The 19,937-nt window shown below is 42.6% G+C and overlaps 1 protein-coding gene across 7 annotated transcripts in view; it reads left to right on the plus strand.

The window, feature by feature from the left end:
• Window positions 1-19,937, plus strand: part of CAMTA1 (calmodulin binding transcription activator 1) — a 967,475-nt gene that overhangs the window by 942,521 nt on the left and 5,017 nt on the right. For 4 of the 7 annotated variants that reach the window (XM_086344277.1, XM_086344278.1, XM_086344276.1 and 1 more), the window contains 5 exons: window positions 1,002-1,189; window positions 1,681-1,927; window positions 2,990-3,061; window positions 6,205-6,398; window positions 7,864-7,938. In XM_086344277.1, coding sequence (XP_086200403.1) covers window positions 1,002-1,189; window positions 1,681-1,927; window positions 2,990-3,061; window positions 6,205-6,398; window positions 7,864-7,938 — 776 coding nt within the window. Of the gene's footprint in view, window positions 1-1,001; window positions 1,190-1,680; window positions 1,928-2,989; window positions 3,062-4,596; window positions 4,618-6,204; window positions 6,399-7,863; window positions 7,939-10,852; window positions 10,884-15,414; window positions 15,735-19,937 lie in introns of those variants that run through there. The other 3 variants (XM_086344274.1, XM_086344279.1, XM_086344281.1) reach the window with 2 other exon arrangements.

Here is a 19,937-nt window from a genome sequence, read left to right on the forward strand (position 1 = left end):
ACTCGTTGTGAGGATTCCTAAATATATCTGTTAGGAATTTATTTTGGGATTCTCGTATCAGCAACCCTGACTCCAGTGGTTTAATAAGAACGTGATTTCTTTTTCTTGTACAAGTCCAGAGGTTTGGTGATTCACTAATGCCATCAGAAACCTGGATTTTTTTTTTTTCTATTCTTTTGGCTTTTCTCTTCACTTCTGTTGCTTTATGATCATAATGTGGCTTCTTGAGCTTGGCTGTGGTCAGAGCAGGAGAAGAGGGGCAGGGCCGGGTGCATCGGCACCTTTCATCGGGAAAAGCAGACGCTCTGCCCACATCTCTCCCAGCAGACTTGTGTATAGTCTCCTTGTCCAGAGGCTGGTCACAGATCCCCGCCTTGGTGCAGAAAGGTGGGAAACCTAGAGGAGAATCAGGACAGGTGGCTTGTCTTAGTCACCAGCTGTCCCCTGGGCCTTGGCTCTTTGCTGCTCTCTGCAAAACTAGGGTTCTCTGGGCAGGACAAAGTGGGGAGGGGGGTATAGTGGTCAGGTGGGAACATACTCCAGTATTCTTGCCTGGGAAATCCCATGGAGAGAGAAGCCTGGAGGGCTGCACATGGGGGTCACAAAGAGTCAGACATGATTCAGCAGCTAAACAACAAGAACAAGTGGTCAGGTAACCAACAATATCACTATAATTACATGACCATGTCCTCTAGAACTGCCCAGGCCTTAGTATCCTTAATCAGTTGATCCTAGCTGATAGTAGAAAGTAGGCATAAGCCAGATATTCTCAAAGACTTAAGGTTTTGGACCGAGCTGATTTTTGGAGCTCCTCAGATCTGGGATCTCAGCATATGTGAGCGAATCATGTAAAACGTTTAGATAATATCAGAGGGCACTGGACTGTCATGTAAGCCCACCCTCCTTCATTTCTCTCTTTCCCAGGTAGCGGGCGGGAGGTGGGCCGGCTGGCTTCTAGGGCCCCATCCTAACCTGAGTGCTCTGTGACCTCCGGGTTCCAGGTGAACATGATGACCTTGGCAGAGCACATCATTGAAGCCACACCCGAGCGGATCAAGCAGGAGAACTTTGTGCCCTTGGAGTCCCCGGCGTTGGAAAGGACAGACGTGGCCACCATTAGCAGTACGATGAGCTGGCTGGCCGGTTACCTGGCTGACGTAGACCATCTGCCAAATGCTGCCCAGATCAGGTCAGTGAAGTCCACGGGCCTATCCCCAGGGCAAGTTCCTGGATTTACCTGGAGGCGCAGGAGACCCACTGGATCTGAGGAGATCTAGGTAGTAGATGCCCTTATCAAGGAAGGAAGGGAGCATTAGGCTGGATTCCATTGCCTCTCTCAAGGACCTCTTTCTTCCTTACCTCTGCTATGATGTTTCTTCCCACGGCAGAGTGTAGGAGATAATGTGTCATAGCATGTTCTCCCCAGTTCAACTGAAGCTTCACAGTTGGATAGTGGACTTACTGGGTTTAGTACTTAGCCCAGTACTGAACTCATAACAGGTGTTCAGCGTGAACTTACTAATTGAAGGGCACCCGGAGTCTCCTTAGCATTTTTCTGGACTGAGTAGAGGTGTATCCTTCATGGTCCACAGTGGGTACCATCTTGTATCTTTGACCAGTGTGTGATGAATCCTGCAGACCAATCACCAGCCTTGTCCCTCATGTCTTCTTTTGTTTCAGAAGTGCATATAATGAGCCTCTCACCCCTTCTTCTAATACCAGCCTGAGCCCTGTAGGCTCACCAGTCAGTGAAATAACTTTTGAGAAGCCCAGCCTTCCCTCTGCAGCAGACTGGTCTGAGTTCCTGAGTGCGTCCACCAGTGAGAAGGTGGAGAATGAATTTGCACAGCTGACCCTGTCTGATCACGAACAGAGAGAACTCTACGAAGCGGCCAGGCTTGTCCAGACAGCTTTCCGGAAATACAAGGTAAAAGACAAGAGTCCTGGGGACTTCCCTGGTGATCCAGTGGTTAAGACTCTGCCCTACCACTGCAGGGGTGAGGGTTCAATCCCTGGTCAGGGAACTAAGATCTCACATGCTTTGCAGCCAAAAATAAAGAACTTCTTTAAAAACAAAAACAGACAACAGAGTCCTTTTGTGATCAGGGAAAAGTCAGAATCATTCAAACTGAAATAAATGCCATTTCTTTTTTTCTCTGAGTTTATAATTTGAAATAAAGATTCTATAATTAGGTCACATAAGATTATTAAGAATTGTCAGAAACTTTAGTGGAATAAAACTGACCAGTAATGCGATGGTTATTACCCTCTGAACTTACTGTCAGGGTAATAATAGATATTCATTATTTAGTTAATACAAAGTTGACATCTCTGCCATAAGGAACGTATGACCTGGAGCAGGGGTTTCTGGCTGGAGGCCTGGAGACTGACTGTTGGCTGCCCATGAACTCCTAAAATTTTATGGTGAAGTGTCTGTATGTGTTTTTGGTGAGCAAGGTCCAGAGCCTTCCACAATTTCTCAGAGGAGTCTTTGACCTCCCTGGACATGAGTCTGAGCAAAATCTGAGAGATAGTGAAGGACAGGGAAGCTTAGCACGCTGTAGTCCATCATGTTGCAAAGTCGAACATGTCTTAGCGACTAAACAACAACAACAGGGAGGTGTGTAAGTCATCAATCTTTGACCCAGAAGTGGAGGACTCGGTGTTATCTTAGGAAGGACAGAGCAGAGCAGCAACTTATAAGGACAAATAGCACAATACCTAGTTCTTTAAATCCTTTGACTGTTGTTGAGGCCTCCTGACATCCAAATATGATAGTTCTGTTTAAAAGCCAGAATAGCCAGAGAGGTATTCTGTAAATTCATTTTTCTTAATTTATCCTGATATTAACTTGTCATATTTTGGTAAACCTCGGGTCTCAGTTCTGAGAAAGTCAATGAAACGAGTGGTCATTCCACTGAAGTCTTGGGAAAGCTGCATTTCTTATACTGTATCATTTTTTCTTTTCTTGCCTCGCTTTCCCCTGAAGGGCCGACCCTTACGGGAGCAGCAGGAAGTGGCGGCAGCTGTCATTCAGCGTTGTTACAGAAAATATAAACAGGTGAGCCAGCTTGTGAATGCGTCCTACCCACACAGCATCCAGACAGGCGTGGGGAGTCCTGTGTGATATTTGGCAGAGAACACAGCATCCGATGCCTGACCCAAAGACTGGCTTCGAATCACCTTGGTTAAAGACCAGAGGAAAATGTTCCAAAAGAGGGAAAAAAAAGGAAAAACAAACAAAAAATCATCTGCAACTACTGCCACAAAATAATTTTTGTTCAGACTGTTGACCTCTTAGTGGTATCACTTCCTGCAACGTTGGTCTGATACAGAGGAAGCTATTTGGGTCTGAAGTGAGGCTCTGTGTGAGTCATTTTGCCTATAAGCTCATTAGGAATTAAAGAGCTTGAGGAGGTTTGGTATGGTGATGGGAGAAGGTAAATACTGGTTGTTATCATTGACCTTGAATCTTACACATCACATAACTTTCAGCCGGTTTTCCTTTTTGGCTGCTTCTTACCCAGTGTAAAATGAAGAATTGTAAAAAATCTTTGAAAATGGGAAGAAGCCCAGAGTATCTTACACTGGGCATTCCTTAGTTAAGCGTTGTAAGAGGAGCACCTGAATTCCTCTTTCGTTCAGTGTTACTGCTTGTGAAGTGACCTGCAGGGTCACGGAGCTCTCATCAGACAGGAAGGGAACTGATCAGAGAACACCTAATATACCTTAGATCTTTCAGACTCATTATTTCATTTTCTCCTTACAAAAATATCTGAAGTGAACAGTTTTATTTCCATTTGGCAGGTGAAGAAGCTGAGACTCAGAGAGATTAAGTAAACACTGGACCTTTCTAACCACCTAGGTAGTGATATTAAAAAGTGCCGAATTGCATTTTGACTGGTTCATACGGTAAAGTTCAGTCCTATTAGTAGAACCATTTTTTAGGTGGTGCTTTTGGTAGGTCTTACACTTTTGTTTAAGAAATAATAAATGCTGAGATAGATACCAGCCACACAGAAAATCAGGATTCTGTTCTCTTTATTATTTCTAAGATTTGCTTGATGTCTCATATGGATTGCCACTTTCTCAAGTTTCTCTAGGATTAAGCCTTAATTGTGAGGGGAGAGGGGGGAGTGTCTTCAGCTTATAGCCAGTTGAGTTCATGATCCCAGAAAATGAAGGTTTATTGTGTAAACGCTGACACCACAGTCCCTGTTGGGAACCATCCTGGCTTCTGTTTGGCGAGAGGACTTCTTGTTAACAAGAGCAATACTCAGAATCAGAGTTTCAAGTCTTTGATTACAGCAGGAGTTTATTCCAAAATGTGAGTTTGTTGTTTTTTTTTTAATCCCCTCCCAAAGAAGTGTTGGCTACAACCAGAAAGATGGAAGGCATTAAAAAAAAATACTGACAAATATAAGACAAGTATTTTGGAAGATGAAAGGCATGAATATAGTCAGATTGCCTTTTTTCTTTCTTTCTTTCTTTCTTTCTTTCTTTGGTTGGGCATTTCATTGGTTCTCATTCTGGTTTTTCATTTCCTTCTATTCAGCAATCTAACATTAATCTTGTATTTTCTGTTTCTCCCCCAAGCTGACATGGATAGCCTTGAAGGTAATGACACACCCAAGTCCTCTCACAAACCATTCCACCAGAGTCACAAACCTCACACCCATCACCAGCTACAAGAAGGGGCCATTAGGATGGCATGGTCATTCAGTAGGCATACCACCCCTCCCCCTCACCCAGCCACCTCACCACAGCACATCTATCCTCTGGGGACCACGTGGTTATGCCGTTGGAGTGGGTTTCATCAAGCAGTCTTGGGACATTTTCTTGGCCAGTGTCCATCTAAACAATCCATCCAAGATAATCACCGGGAACCCAGTGAGCCACCGAGGAAATTTACCTATTTCCCCTTGTGCTGCGCTGTGTCCGCAAGGTTCTGACCATGCAGAGCATTCAGGCCAAGGTCATGGAGACACTGTGGGATGCAGCGCCCTTGTCTTGAAAAACTTTGGGCCAAATGAAAAAATGTCAGGTGGATCAGATAAGACTCAAGAGGGTTCTCGCAGCAAGGCCCTGTGTCTGGAACCTTTTGAGAAGTCAGTTTTTGCCCCTCACTCTACCTCATACATGCAGAGAGAGACTTAGGCACAGGGATGTTCTGAGGAGCACTTGTCCCTCTCATGGTAAGTTGGCTTCTTGTGAGCAAAGCCCTCGCCTGTGACTTCTGGTCCCTAGAGTCATAGTCTAAGTGGTTAGCAATCTGGACAGAGCCTTTGCTAACATCTGCAGAGCTCTGCGTTTTTCGTGCCTGGCAGGGAAGAGGACTCATTCTCCCCGAGCCTGCCTTCGTGCCTCACTTTCCATCTCTGTGGCAGGCTGGCCGGAGGGCACAGGGACTGAGTCCCGAGTGGTCCCCGGCCCTGGGTCCACCTTCCAGGTTTCATGGCTTCACCCCTGTGTTGGGCTGACAAGCGTTAATCTTTTGCAGGTTAAAATGGCTTAAAGGTGTCAGCGTTTCATGATAAGCCTTGTATTTGGGACCTTGTAACTCAGAAATATGTCGTGTGGAACTGCTAGTTAGAAGTCAGATGCTGCCTGCTAAGTGGATTTGTGTTTGGCAGGAATTGGGAAGCATCCAAAAAGGATTAATTCAAAGTGTTTCCAAATCGGATAGGAAATATTCATTTTCAACATGTAAAGTTTTACTTCCTGGAACTTCCCTGGTGGTCCAGAGATTAAGACTCCACACTGCTAATGCAGGGGGCACGGGTTCAATCCCTGGTCGGGAACTAAGATCCCACCTGCCAAGCAGTTTGGCCAAAACAAAAAACAAACAAAGATCATAAAATTTTACTTCCTAAATATGTTTTTTTCAACTCAAGTGTCTCAATTTATTGCTGTTGAAACTTTTTTCCAAGAAGGGTAAACGATTTTGATATTTGAGGTGTGGGAAAACACAGTTAAAGCAGTGCATTGTCTGAAGGTGACTCTTAAAGTTAACATTTCGCATTTTGGAAAGGTAGGTGGAAAGAAGCTTCATTTGCCTGTTTTATGATGAAAGCCAGAACAGAACACGAAAAGAAAAGAGAAAAGTAGTTTTCCTTCTTGCCGTCCTCACCCGGTCGGCTTGGAGGACACCCCGCCTGCGTGGCTCCCCTTGTTACTGCTCTGCTTCTCCTTGTGCCCTCACAGTATGCACTTTACAAAAAGATGACCCAGGCTGCCATCCTGATCCAGAGCAAATTCCGGAGTTACTATGAACAAAAAAAATTCCAGCAGAGCCGGCGCGCCGCTGTGCTGATCCAGAAGTTCTACCGGAGTTATAAGAAGTGTGGCAAGAGACGGCAGGCACGCCGGACAGCAGTCATTGTACAGCAGAAGCTCAGGTGGGTGGAGATCTGGGGGCAGCCAGGAGAACCCCGGCTTGGGCGCAAGAGCAGCCCCTTGCAGACGTGCGGGTCTGTCTGTACAGGGAGCGAAGCATTCTGCAGTGATTTCCTCCCCAGCAGTCTAGAGGCTGTGTTACCGTAGAGTTATACCTGTGCCCTTTGCCCATTTTGGTCCATTTAGCTCCTGTCTCTCTCCACTCCCCACCCAATCATTCTGATACCCCACCCAGTTTCAACTTGTATCAGAACCTAGAAGGACCGCAGTTCCTACTCAGAAAGGTGTCACCCTAATACAGTCAACTGGGGCTGCCCAGGTGGCGCAGTGGTAAAGAACCTGCCTGCCAGTGCAGGAGACAAAAGAGATGTGGGTTCAATCCCTGGGTCAGAAAGATCTCCTGGAGTAGGAAATGACAACCCTCTCCAGTATTCTTGCCTGGAGAATCCCATGGACAGAGGAGCCTGGTGGGCTGCAGTCCAGGGGTCGCAGGGTTGGACACGACTGAACACACAGCACGTGGGTGCACACACAGGATCGCTGTCTGAACTGTAGCGTGTCTACATCCACGACCTGGGAAAAGTAAGTAGGGCTGAGCTATTCTCTTTTGCAGAGAGTCATAAAGAGTTGTAGCCCTGGAAAATACAATGACAAAAGTTTAGAAAACAATAGCCCAAGGACTTCCTGGTGGTCCAGTAGTTAAAACTTCACCTTCTAATGCAGGGGGTGCGGGTTTGATTCCCTGGTGAGGGAGCTAAGATCCCACATGCCTTGCAGCCAAAAAAAAAAAAAAAAAAACCCATAATGTAGAAGCAATAGGGGTAACCAATTCAATTTGTTGTTGTTCAGTTGCTAAGTTGTGTCCTACTCTTTGCGACCCCATGGACTGCAGCCCACCCGGCTCCTCTGTCTTTCACTATCTCTCAGAGTTTGCTCAGGTTCATGTCAAAGGTCTCATCCTCTGCTGCCCCCTTCTCCTTTTGCCATCAATCTTTCCCAGCACCGGCATCTTTTCCAATGAGTCAGCTCTTTGGTTCTTTATTGAACAAATTCAATAAAGAGTTTTAAAATGGTCTACATCAAAAAAAAAAAAAAGTCTTAAAATAATAGCCCAAAGAGAGAATGAATGTCTAAACGGAGAAAGCCCAAATTCGGCGGATGAGTGTCTGTCTCATCCTGTTTTCAACAAATCGAGCTTACAAAGACTTGAGGAGTAGTGGCAGGACATCTTATTTTCAGTCCTTCCGGTGTCTCCCTTTGAGTGGTGAGAGCGTTTACACTCCCCTCCTTCCATCTCTCCCAGTGATGCCCAGACTCAAATCCACGAGATAGGCTTGTGCTGTTGGATTTGCTGCATGAACTGTTGGGTTAAAAGTTCTCTCTCACCACTGACTTGCTTTCAGCTTTCACACATGAAACTTCACAGCACTGTTCTCGTGACCGTAATTCATATTCTGGCTTTTTCAGGAGCAGTTTGCTAACCAAAAAGCAGGACCAGGCTGCTCGAAAAATAATGAGGTTTCTACGCCGTTGTCGCCACAGGTACATTCACCCTCATTTTGGCATTTTCCTCATCTAGAAGAAGGAAACCACCCTCATTGCCTTAACCACTCATAAACTCCTAGGTGAAGCTAACCGCCCGCTCGCCCCACAAGTGATCAGGCTAAAGTGACGCCAGGAGGACAGAACTCTATCTAGGGACAAAGTCGTGAGAACCCTGCTCTCTGTTCCAGACGGTGCTGTGTGTATCGAATCACGGGGGTCCTGCCAGTGTTTCTCTGTTTTGGTTCGAGGAGAACTTAGCTGCGTAGCTTTTCATTCCAGATTTTTCTTCAGCAGTGTGGTCTTCACTCTAAACCCTTGCTGTGCTAATGTGTGTCCAAACAGAAAAAACAAAGAGTTTCTCTTCTGAAGGAAAGGATGGGAAACCACGAGTACCAAGTTTTCTGATGTCGTTTCCACTGAATAACTTGTGCCCTCTGCTGGTGGTGTCAGGGCTAACACCCTCCATCAGCCGATCAATTCCCACTCTTCTGTGATGGGGAACAGGAGAGGTGGTGGGAAGGGAACTGGGCAGGAAAGGACAGGCACCTTGAGATGGGAGGTGAATTTCCAACTAGAAGTGGGCTCTGATGACTCCAGCATCTTCCTGGGGAGCCAAACCTTTCTCTCTGTTTTCCCGAGTTTGAGATGCCTTGGTGAAGACTTGGTCCTGGTCTCAGATTTCCGGGGCTGGTGAACCGCGCGCTTGTTTTCTTTACATGGGTTAATGTTCTGTCCTCACTTCTGTGACACTGGCCATCTGAGTTGTGTTCAGACGACTCTCCACATGGTTTTGTTGTTTCTCCATCCATCAGGAGCCATGCAGTTCACAGACCCAAACTTGAAAGCAAGCTCTTTGATGTCTGATTTCTTCCCTTTTAATTGTACCCAGAGCCCAAGCTGTCTGGGTGTAGTGTGACTCCTCAGAGGTTTCACTTTAGTGTTTTTCCTCCTCACATTGTCTGCTTGCTAACTTTGGCAGTATTCTAACTCTGAAACTTACTAGGGGTTACTAGGGGTTAACTGGCTACTTGTGTGCACTTTTACTTAAATTAACAAAATAATTTGTTTATATGAACACGGAAGGGAAAGTGGACAGAGCTACACATGCAGTAATAATTAAAAGGAACATTCTTTAGGATATATACGGTACTCTTTAGCCAGAATTGCTGCCAGGGCAGCTGAGGCACTTTTACCCTATTCCTTTGCAGTGCATTTGCTCTCCACCTGCGGTGATTGGGGTTCTCCCCATGATTAGCTAAGTGATGAGACATCCCGTATCAGTATTCTGAAATAGCAAGTCTTCTTAGAAAATGCATATCAAAATATGGGGCAGGACCAGGACATAATGAAATGAATTCTCCAGGCCTTACCAAAATCAGTCTCTTCCTTATTATTTAGTCATACCTGCCTTAGAGGACTTGCAGCCAAATCGAGGAGTTGCTGTTCTTCCTTTGGTGACAATACCGAGACCTTCCCTGTGCCTTTTTCCATACATGTTCACACTCTTCTCCCTTCTTCCTCTTCCTCCCGGAAAACAAAAAGCCCAGGAGGATTCTCCCCAGCACCACTGAGTCTGTGGTTAACCTCTCACAGCAGATTTGATCTTCAAGAAAAACCCCCTCAACATTGCTCTTCCTTAAGCCACATCAAACAAATACGTTCTCAAGTTGAATTCTCCTTGTTTCTTCTGTATCCTCAAACTTTGAAAATATGCATACGTAATGCCTCTTGGGCTTCCCAGGTGACTCAGTGGTAAACAATCCTCCTGCCAATGCAGGAGACACGGGTTCACTCTCTGGGTCGGGAAGATCCCCTGGAGGAGGACATGGCTACCCACTCCAGTATTCGTGCCTGGAAGAATCCCTTGGACAGAGGAGCCTCGTGGGCCACATGGGGTCACAAAGACTAGGACACGACTGAGTTACTGAACAACCAATGCCTCCTTGGTGAATGTGAGCAAAGCTGTTCAATACAGTCCTATTTTCTTCTTCTTCTTCTTCTTTTTTTTTTTTGGCCACAACTTACTGTGTTTATATTGGATGAACTGAGAGGGTAAGAACATAAATGCCCAAAAGTGTGCTTCACGTAGGAGCCTGGGTGAAGGAATGGTTTCACTCGTTTTTAAGAGTTCTCCTTTTTCAGACTGGTAAGAAGCATTTCTTGAGGATTTTGTCTTTCTTCAGCTTTTATTTTTGCCGGGAATAACCTCATGAAGCTAACAAGAAGATTTGTTATGAAGAGAGTATCAGATTCTGGGTCTGAAGTTCTTTTCACTGTTTGGAATTAAACAATGACGTCTCTTGGCTGTTTTTTTTTGTTTTTTTTTTTTTTTACTTGCCCCTTGATATTCCAGATGTTAGAAGAAATGTGCAGGCAAATTGGAGTAACCTTTGTCTACTATGCATGGTCAGTATTCACTTTCCATGCCTATATAGTCAATGGAGGAACTTGAAGAAATCCTGAAAATCTATCCTGGAAGTTTGAACTCACTTCCCCTAGAATAAGTGTCACCTCATTGCTGTTCCATCCAGGTTATTGAATATTATCTTAAGAGAGACTATCATCTGTATTGTCCCTTAGAAGCATTAAAACAGGAAATTTCCTATGATGCCCTCTCAGAAAATGTAGGTAGGAAGTAGCATTGGGAGACAGCAAGTGTCCCATTTCTTAAGGATTTTGCCAAGTCATGTGACCTCAACATTTTTAGACCGAAAAATAAATTGGTGACTTTCCTACCTGCTCATTTCACATCTCCCACCACCACTCTCCTTTTCTTTCTTTCCAGAAAAAAAAAAAAAAGGAACTACTTTATAGTCTTTTTGTTGTTGTTGTTGAAATAAAGCTATTTATAAGATTTCTGTTGTGACCCTCACATGCTAATAGCTCTTTGGTGTTGTTTTACTGTCTAAAGCCCCCTGGTGGACCATAGGCTGTACAAAAGGGTGAGTGTAGCTGCCTGCTAGCCAGTTTATCTTTACCTTCCATTTTCAATATTTTGCTTTTTGCTTGCTTGCATGGGGCTGCAGCCTAGGTATGCCAGTAAAGTCTCACATCCATTTCGAATGAAATAAAGATAAAAACTAACCCTGACTACTAACACTGCTACTTTATACAACAGGAGAACAGTCACATACAGACATAGAAAAATGCATGAGCAGCTGATAGGCCCTGAAGCCACTGCAGGGCATGCTAGCACTTGGTGGGAGAAGCCTTCCGTGTGAAAAAGGTGGCTGGTGGGACAAGTTTAAATCTAAACAAGGCTGCACTAGAAGGAAATCTTAAGCAAGTAGTAATTGGTGATGAAAATAATCTGCTACATGAAATTCAACTACTTCTGTGTCGAAATTTCCAAAGCAAGAAGGCTTGCTAGGCAATGCTGATGTTTTTCTTTTAACTTATCTATTTCATATTTAGAGTTACATAGTTTCATTTTCTAACTCTCCCTTTCCCTAGTGCTAGGAGGTAAGTCAGTAGTACCCAGAGCCAAGTCAGTACCCAGAGCTGCGCTTCCTGAACCGGCCCAGTACGTTCATTATCCAAAAGGGAGTGAACCCGACTTCCAACATTTGATGACAGTGCTGAAGAAAGACAGGGCGGTGTGACGTGTCTGAAATCTGTACATTCTATATTACAGTCCCGAGTGGATGTTCCAGGAAAATTTGTGTTTTAAAGAAATGATAGTGGTAGTTCAGTGGACCTGTGAGATTTTTAGAATCTGATGCTGATTTGTAAGCATGCAGACATGACTATAACAAATCTTTGTTGTTATCGTTCAGTTGCTAAATCATGTCCAACTCTTTGTGAGCCCATGAACTGCAGCATGCCAGGCTTCCCTGTCCTTTACTATCTCCTGGAGTTTGCTCAAACACATCTTAAGTTATAATAAAGGATGTAGCAGGCAGAAAACTGTTTTTTAAAAGCCAGAAATTGAATTCACCAAAATCAGACTTGAATTTACGTTAACTAGGCAACTTTTGTCCTAGAGATAGTCTTAAGATGCATTTAAAAATCTAACATGGCAGAAAAAATAAAACTTGGCAGTTACCTCTATCAACTACATCCAACATCCTCCCTTCTTACCTTACGCTAGCACTGTATTTAATCATTTACAAGATTTCTGAGAAAAGATTGTGCTTCAAAAATTCCCAAACTTCTAATGTCTCCGGAGATGTTATTTCCCATATAACCACATTTGTGTTGATGCTAATATTTATTTATTATATTTTAATCTAAACATTAAAAGGCCTTTTAATTAAAAGGCCAGGTAATAAATGTCTGTTGCAATATAGCAGTTCCCCTTATCCAAGGGGGACACACACCACGACCCCGGTGGATGCCTAGTGGATGGGTAGTACCAGACCCTAAACATGCATATGTGTATACTGTGTTTTCGCCTGTACTGACAGGCAGTTCACATGTACAGCATGGGTGTGCTGGACAAAAGGGTGATTCACGTCCCAGGCAGGACCATGTAGGGCAGTGTGAGATTTTATCACGCTACTCAGACAGCACACAATTTAAAACTGATGAATTGTTTATTTCTGGAGTTTTCCATTTAATATTTTCAGACCACAGTTGACCTGTGGGCACCTAATACCTTGGAAAGCAAAACCACGGATAAGGAGAGGACCACTGTATGTAGTTCTGCCATTGAAGCATGAGAACAACCACAGACAGTTCCATCAGTGGGTAGTCATGGCTGTATTCCAATAAAGCTTTATTTACACACATGTGCATTGGGCTGTATTTGGTCCACAGGCTGTAGTTTGCTGACCTAGGGTGACAAGAGAATTGAGTTTTTATTGTTCTTCCTAAGTTAAGATCCCAGGTGGCTCAGTGGTAAAGAATCTGCCTGCCAGTGCAGGAGACTTGGGTTCAGTCCCTGGATCAGGAAGATCCCCTGGAAAAGGGAATAGTGACCCATTCCAGTATTCTTGCCTGGAGAGTCCCATGGGCAGAGGAACCTGGCAGGCTATAGTCCATGGGGTCACGAAGAGTTGGACACAACTGGATAACTAATATATAATATATATATATATTCCTGTAAAAAGTTGACACTGAAGGAGAAATTTGTTTTAAAAAATGTAAAACAGCTACATGCCATTGTAAATTTAACTAGTCAGAGCTCTCTAGAATTAGGCAGTTGCTTACAGTTAAATTATTTCAGGTCCCATGTCGGGGAGCCGGCTCAGAGATTTGAGCAGATTCCTCTGTGTTTGAAACACAAGAGAAAAATGGAACACAAATCTCCATTTCTCTCTTTTTCTATTCCCTCTCACTCTCTGCATACAATAGATAATATCTCTTTCCATTAAAAAAAAAAAAAAAAAACTCGCAAGAGAACAGATGCATGCCCTAGTATTCAATTCAATTACAAGTGGTAGTATCTTGCATGTTCTATGCAATTTATATAGTTCGCTGTAAGGATCCAACAGTTTAGTAAAAGCGGTTGCTTATGCAGTTTTGAAGCTTGTTAGGGTCTGGTATGTTAATTATCCTTTTTAAGAGTACATTTTCTAGAAGTGCTTTTCCATGCCAACCAGAGTCCCCACCTTCATTTCCTGAACGCCTGTTGCATTTTGCTGTGAGTTCCTAAAACTCCTTCTCATGCATGAAAACTTGGAATTTCATAACACCCCCATCCCTCTCGGTCTTAGGGGGCTGGAGAGAGAGGAACTCAGAAGCTCTCAGGTTCCCTCCAATGTGGTTATTTTTCTCTAACATGAATTCCCAGGTGACTCAGTGGTAAAGAACCTGCCTGCAATGCAGGAGACGCAGGTTCAATCCCTGGGTCAGGAACGTCCCCAGGAGAAGGAAATGGTGACCCACTCTAGTATTCTCGCCTGAGAAATCCCATGGACAGAGGAGCCTGGTGGGCTACAGTCCATGGGGTCACAAAAGAGTCGGACATGACTGAGCAACTAAACAGCTTGAAACGAGGAACAGCTTATCTGTGTCTTGTCTAATTCCCAGTAGGATCTCGTGTCCTCTCTGTCCACTGGAGAAGTCAGGATGGCCCTTCCTCTGAGAGTCCCTGAGTTGAAGTCCCTTGGGAGGCAGGGCTTTCTCTGGGGAGAATTTATATTCCTGGAGTTTATGCCAAAGAAGATAATATACTTACTAATGTATAAAGTACACCATAGTTAAGACATTTAAGGTTTACGTATTCAGAGATAATTTGAAAAGTGAAAGAATGAAATTTCATGGTATAGTGTATATAAAAGGCAGTTTGACCCCAACTGCTAAATTAATGAAGGAGAAAGATATATAAAGGGAAGTGATGTCAGCCATCAAAATTGGGAGCCAGTAAGCTAATTCCAGCAGCTGAGCAATCAGAAAATACCCATTCAAATTATCAGTCTTAGGGAAAGCTAAGAAAAAGCACCAAATGGTCTTCGCTGAATCTAGCTCATTTTCACTTAAGTCTTTCCTCCAGACTTTGCCCCTAATTTATCCAGTAACTTAAAATGGAATCATCCAAATCCTAATGCCGTCAGAGGAATTTGTTTTGTCTTGGACACAATAACTATCTATTTGAGAAAGCATTAAACACAGATATTTGAGTCAACAGTTTTAATTATTATTTTCTTAGTTCATTGAGGTGTGATACAACTTCAGTAAATGGCTGAAGGATTGCTAAGCTTGAAGAAATTTTTTAGTGCACAGGCTGAAAATAATTCTGCATTCCAGTTGGATTTTGAGTGTCTCAAACAGGGTGTTATTCAGTGTTACAGCAGAAAAACCAGAATGCCTCAGATGAAAAAGAAAATAGAAAACAGCTGAATTACCTAACAGGTTTATTCTCAAGGTATTGAGACTAAAATATAAATTGCCTTAGACAAATTTTTTCTTTCCCTGATGAGATCAGATTTCTGCAAGAGAGCCTAATAACCTGTTATAATCCCTGCAGGTATTGTAAACAGCAGGACCCCCGGTATTGAAATAACCAATTTCTTATAAATTGCTGGCCTAGCTACCCATGTTCAGTAAAGGTGGGTGAAACCATGCAACTGGAAGGAAAAGAGCCCTGATTGGGAGAAGAAGAAATAACACTTTCTGATCACAAATTTTTAAACAACAGGTTTTCTATTTGACAGCTGGGTTTCCAAACACTTAACCAGATGCTGCTAGTTAACTTGGTAAGTAGCGTTGACAGCACAGATTCTTGAGAAGAGCAGTCAAGCCAAATATCTGCAGTGGGTCACTAGCAAGTTCTGCAGGTCACACATAGACTTTGTGTGTGGTTCTCCACTTTCGTCCAAAGGGCAGCTCTCTAACAATGCCTGCGAGTGAGCGGTTTAATTAAGGAGAAGTGTCTGTCAGCAACTCGGATGTCTCACTTCTCTAGTTAAACGTGACGTTAGGTGAATTTCCAAGTGGCCCAGTCGGCTCAGGGAGGAGTGAGAGATGAAGGTGGGACGTGGCATCTCATTAAAATCTCCAAAGTAATTCTGTCTTACTTGCCTCTTTTAGGAAATGAATCTTTTGGGAACACAGTGGTGTGTGTTACATTGCAGACAACATGCTCTGTGTTGTTCTTATTGGGCGTCTCTGTCTTTTTCATTTTGCAATCCAAATGAGGTATCCGGAAAATGGCAAGACCTCTCTTTTCCTAATCCCCCCCACGAGCTATTGCAGCTCTCAGAACAACAGGTAACTAAGCAGAAAGCCGCCTCTGGCTGCCCTGTACATTTCTGACGTCCAGCATTGCAAGAATATACCTGCCAAGATCCACTGACTCATGACACATTTCCCTGGCTGAGCATCACCAAGTAGATGTAATGAAGCCGCTTTGCCTAATGCTTTACCCATGGAGCCATTGTTTGCTATGAGTTTCTGAAGCAGGCCTACTTCATTTATCCATAATGATCATGGGACGTCTGATGGACAGAAACCCCTTGGGCTTCTGCTGGCTTACAGTGCTATTGCTTTTCTTCCTCACTTCAGTGCATTACAGCGCAACGCAGTTTGGGTTGAGACTGAAGCAATATCCTAAAGTGATTATTTTCAGCCTAGAATGTTTGGGGGGGTAATCTCAGGGTTGTCTTTAATTTTAATAGCTGGATGATCACAGGCCAAAGTCTTACTCTTCTAATTACTGTATAAGTCCAAGCCAGTAACACGAGGACCATTTCCCAAGTTATGGGTGCAAAGTTCAGATGCGTGGTCCTGGCAGCTCTCCTTAGAGTAGCAATCTCCTTGTACCTGCAGAAGCTACAGTTTCTATCTATATGGTTGTCTTCACAATCTCAAGGAAGACTGCTTTGCTTGTCTTCCATGCATGGAAATTTAGAAGTAAGTGTAATTATCACAGGCCTTGTTTTTTTTTTTTTAACATGGAGATTATTAAATTCATTTCTTTCCTCGACCTGAATGAGTCTAACACTTGTAATTCTTTAAGAGAACGCAAAACTTAGTAACCCTTAGTTGAGTTTGTGTAATATAATGTAACCAAAGGTTATTGGACATCTGTATTCTCAGTTCTGCAGATGTGGTGATTTGGATATCTGTATTCTCAGTTCTGCAGATGTAGTGACTTGGACATCTGTATTCTCAGTTCTGTATTTGTGGTGACTTGGACATCTGTTTTCTCAGTTCTGTATGTGATGACTTGGACATCTGTATTCTCAGTTCTGTAGACGTGATGACTTGGACATCTGTATTCTCAGTTCTGTATTTGTCGTGACTTGGACATCTGTATTCTCAGTTCTGTATGTGATTACTTGGACATCTGTATTCTCAGTTCTGTAGATGTGGTGACTTGGACATCTGTATTCTTAGTTCCTTATGTGGTGACTTGGACATCTGTATTCTCAGTTCTGCAGATGCAGTGACTTGGACATCTGTATTCTCAGTTCTGTAGATGTGATGACTTGGAAATCTGTATTCTCAGTTCTGTAGATGTGATGACTTGCACATCTGTATTGTCAGTTTTGTAGACGTGATGACTTGAACATCTATATTCTCAGTTCTTTTTGTGATGACTGGGACATCTGTATTCTCAGTTCTGTAGATGTGATGACTTGAACATCTGTATTCTCATTTCTGTAGATGCGGTGACTTGGACGTCTGTATTCTCAGTTCTGTAGGTGGGGTGACTTGGACATCTATATTCTTAGTTCTGTAGACATGATGACTTGAACATCTGTGTTGTCAGTTCTGTAGACATGATGACTTGGTTATGTGGTGACTTGGACATATGTATTCTCAATTCTGTATGTGATGACTTGGACATCTGTATTCTCAGTTTCAGTTCTGTAGACGTGATGACTTGGATATCTGTATTGTCAGTTCTGTAGACATGATGACTTGGATGTCTGTATTCTTAGTTCTATAGACGTGATGACTTGGACATCTATATTCTCAGTTCTTTATGTGATGACTTGATATCTGTATTCTCAGTTCTGTAGATGTGACTTGGACATCTGTATTCTCAGTTCTGTAGATGGGGTAACTTGGACATCTGTATTCTCAGTTCTGTATGTGATGACTTGGACATCTGTATTCTCAGTTCTGTAGACGTGATGACTTGAACATCTGTATTCTCAGTTCTGTAGGTGTGATGACTTGAAATCTGTATTGTCAGTTCTGTAGATGTGATGACTACAGTTATTGAAATTTCAAGTATATTTCCAATTTCAAAAATTCTGCTCTTCATTTGCCAAGTTTTCACACTGCAAAGAAGCTCATAATATAGGCAGGATCAATGAAACTAGCTCCATCAATTGATTTTGGTTTTGGTCTATAAAAATGATCTTTTCCCTCCACTGAATTGTTCAGTTGTTCTTTAATGTCATGTGACTACAGTGTTTGTAAGACACAGTAGTTGTAACTGATGGATAGAAAAATATCTTATAAGTTTTTTTATAAAATGACAAGCAGAGATCATTATTATGAAGGAAACACATACTCGTTGTAGTGCATTCTGGAAATACAAATAAGCAAGGGATATCACCCAGAAATAATAACTGTTAAACTTTCATTGTACATCCTTTTCATGGTAGAAGTATTTTCAATTAACCTGTGCCTTTTAGTTCACGTCTTGAATGAGTGAGACAAGGCAGACACAAATTTCTGTGACTATTTGAAATACTCTGGTTTGAAACATCTAACTCTTGGAATTTATTAACAAAAATCCTTGTATCAGAAGTTGTTCTCATTCACTTCAGTGAATATAAGTGTTTTCAGGTATTTTGGGGAGTCAGCCTAACATTCAAACATACTTTATCCAATTGACATTTGATTTAAAGCAAAACAAAACAAAAAATTAGGCACCACGGTCTTACCCTAATAACCTATCCTTGAGTCACATAAACCTCCATTTATGATCTCAGTAGAGCAGACTGTAAAAGCCACTTCTAGGGGCATGTTAGCAATCAACATGCTCAGGAAATTGGTAAATGAAGCTAACAGTCCTCGGCTGCCCTGATTCTTAGACCCATTCCTTTCACTTTTCAGATCTGCTTCAGATCCATGTGTACATTTTACATGGAGCTATTTTTCACTCTAAAACACTGTAATAAAATCAACACATAGTTTTATAAAGGATGGCATCTTAGAATTGAGAAAAGGGAGTTGTCATCAGTTTCAACATTGTACTCATCCATGCTCCAGGAAATTTCTAAATGCATGTTTTCTGTACAGACTTTGGAAAAGACAAATAAGAATTGGGTTTAAACATTTATTCTTTGTTGCTGTTGCCCTGAGATACTGCTCGAGGCATCAGAGTGGAGGAGTGAAGCCAGATAAATCTGGCTTCAAATCGCCATTCTGCCATTTGTTAACTATTACATATAATTGGGCAGGCTGCTCAATTCTGCAAATCTCAGGTTCTCTATTTACAAATTGGAGAAGATGGTGAGGTTGTGAGGACTAAATAAGGTAAAACACACTAAGGATCTCATCAAGCTATTGGAACGTGCATTCTCTTCCTTTTTTGCTAATTTCTCCTTTAACAATTTCCTTTTAAAAAATGCCTACGCCATTTAATTCGTTTTGATGTTTTGTATTTGTAACACAAGCAGACTGTGAAAACTGTACCGTGAAACTAATTCTCCATTGGAATTCAGTAGTTCGGAAAGCCTAGAAAATATATCTGGAAATAGGAGTGTCTCATTTTTCCTAAGTTGATAATTGTGGTCATTCTGTGTGTGGACATGCAACTCTCTTTAACTTAATGGTGTGTGAAGCCATCACTAGTTTCATAGCACTATATTTACATAGTAACTTTAAAACCTTAGTTGACATTTTAATTAGCTCAAAAAGAAACTAGCAAAAAAAAAAAAAAAGCCGCAGAAACAAATGTGACCATTTAAAAAAAATTTGCAGTATACCCACATGACCAGCTGATTACAGATTTTTGGTGTGAACATTTGTTCTAAAACATTTCTGGTCTATAATTCAGTTCCTTTTTAGTTCATCCCAATGATGAACTTAAGGTTTGTACAGTGGGACTTCCCTGGTGCTCCAGTGGCTAAAGACCCGAGCCTGACTCTGCATTTCCATTGCAGGGAACCTGGGTTCCATCCCTGGTCAGGAAGCCTAGATCCCGCATGCTGGGCTGTGTGGCCAAAAAATAAAAATATAAAAACTTGAAGACTTTACTTAAAGGAAAAAAAAAAAAAGATTTGTAAAGCCTTCCTGTTCCCACTAGAGAAATTGTGAATGGAGATCTTTGTGTTTATGCTCTCAGGTTTTGAGTTCAGGGTTCTTTCAATCCTAGAAGTCTCACCAGTGATGGAGTTTCTGTTGCACATTTGTGAATGAGTCCTGTGCTAGTGCAGAAGTCAGGTGTCGTATCCGAAGTAGCATGCACATTTTGCGGTAATTCGGCAAGGAGGTCTGCACAAGTATGGGTACATTGCATGCCCAGAAGGAAAGGTGGCATCGGTGCATGCCTTGCATTCTTCAAGCCAGAGGACTGTTAGTATAGATACTGCATGTTTAAAAATTGAACACAGAATATGGCATGTTTCAATTTTTAAAAAGCCATTTAT

Source organism: Bos grunniens, chromosome 16, assembly GCF_055505025.1.
Source record: "Bos grunniens cultivar Pamir isolate PY7600 chromosome 16, Bosgru_T2T1.0, whole genome shotgun sequence".
Lineage (NCBI taxonomy): Eukaryota > Metazoa > Chordata > Mammalia > Artiodactyla > Bovidae > Bos > Bos grunniens.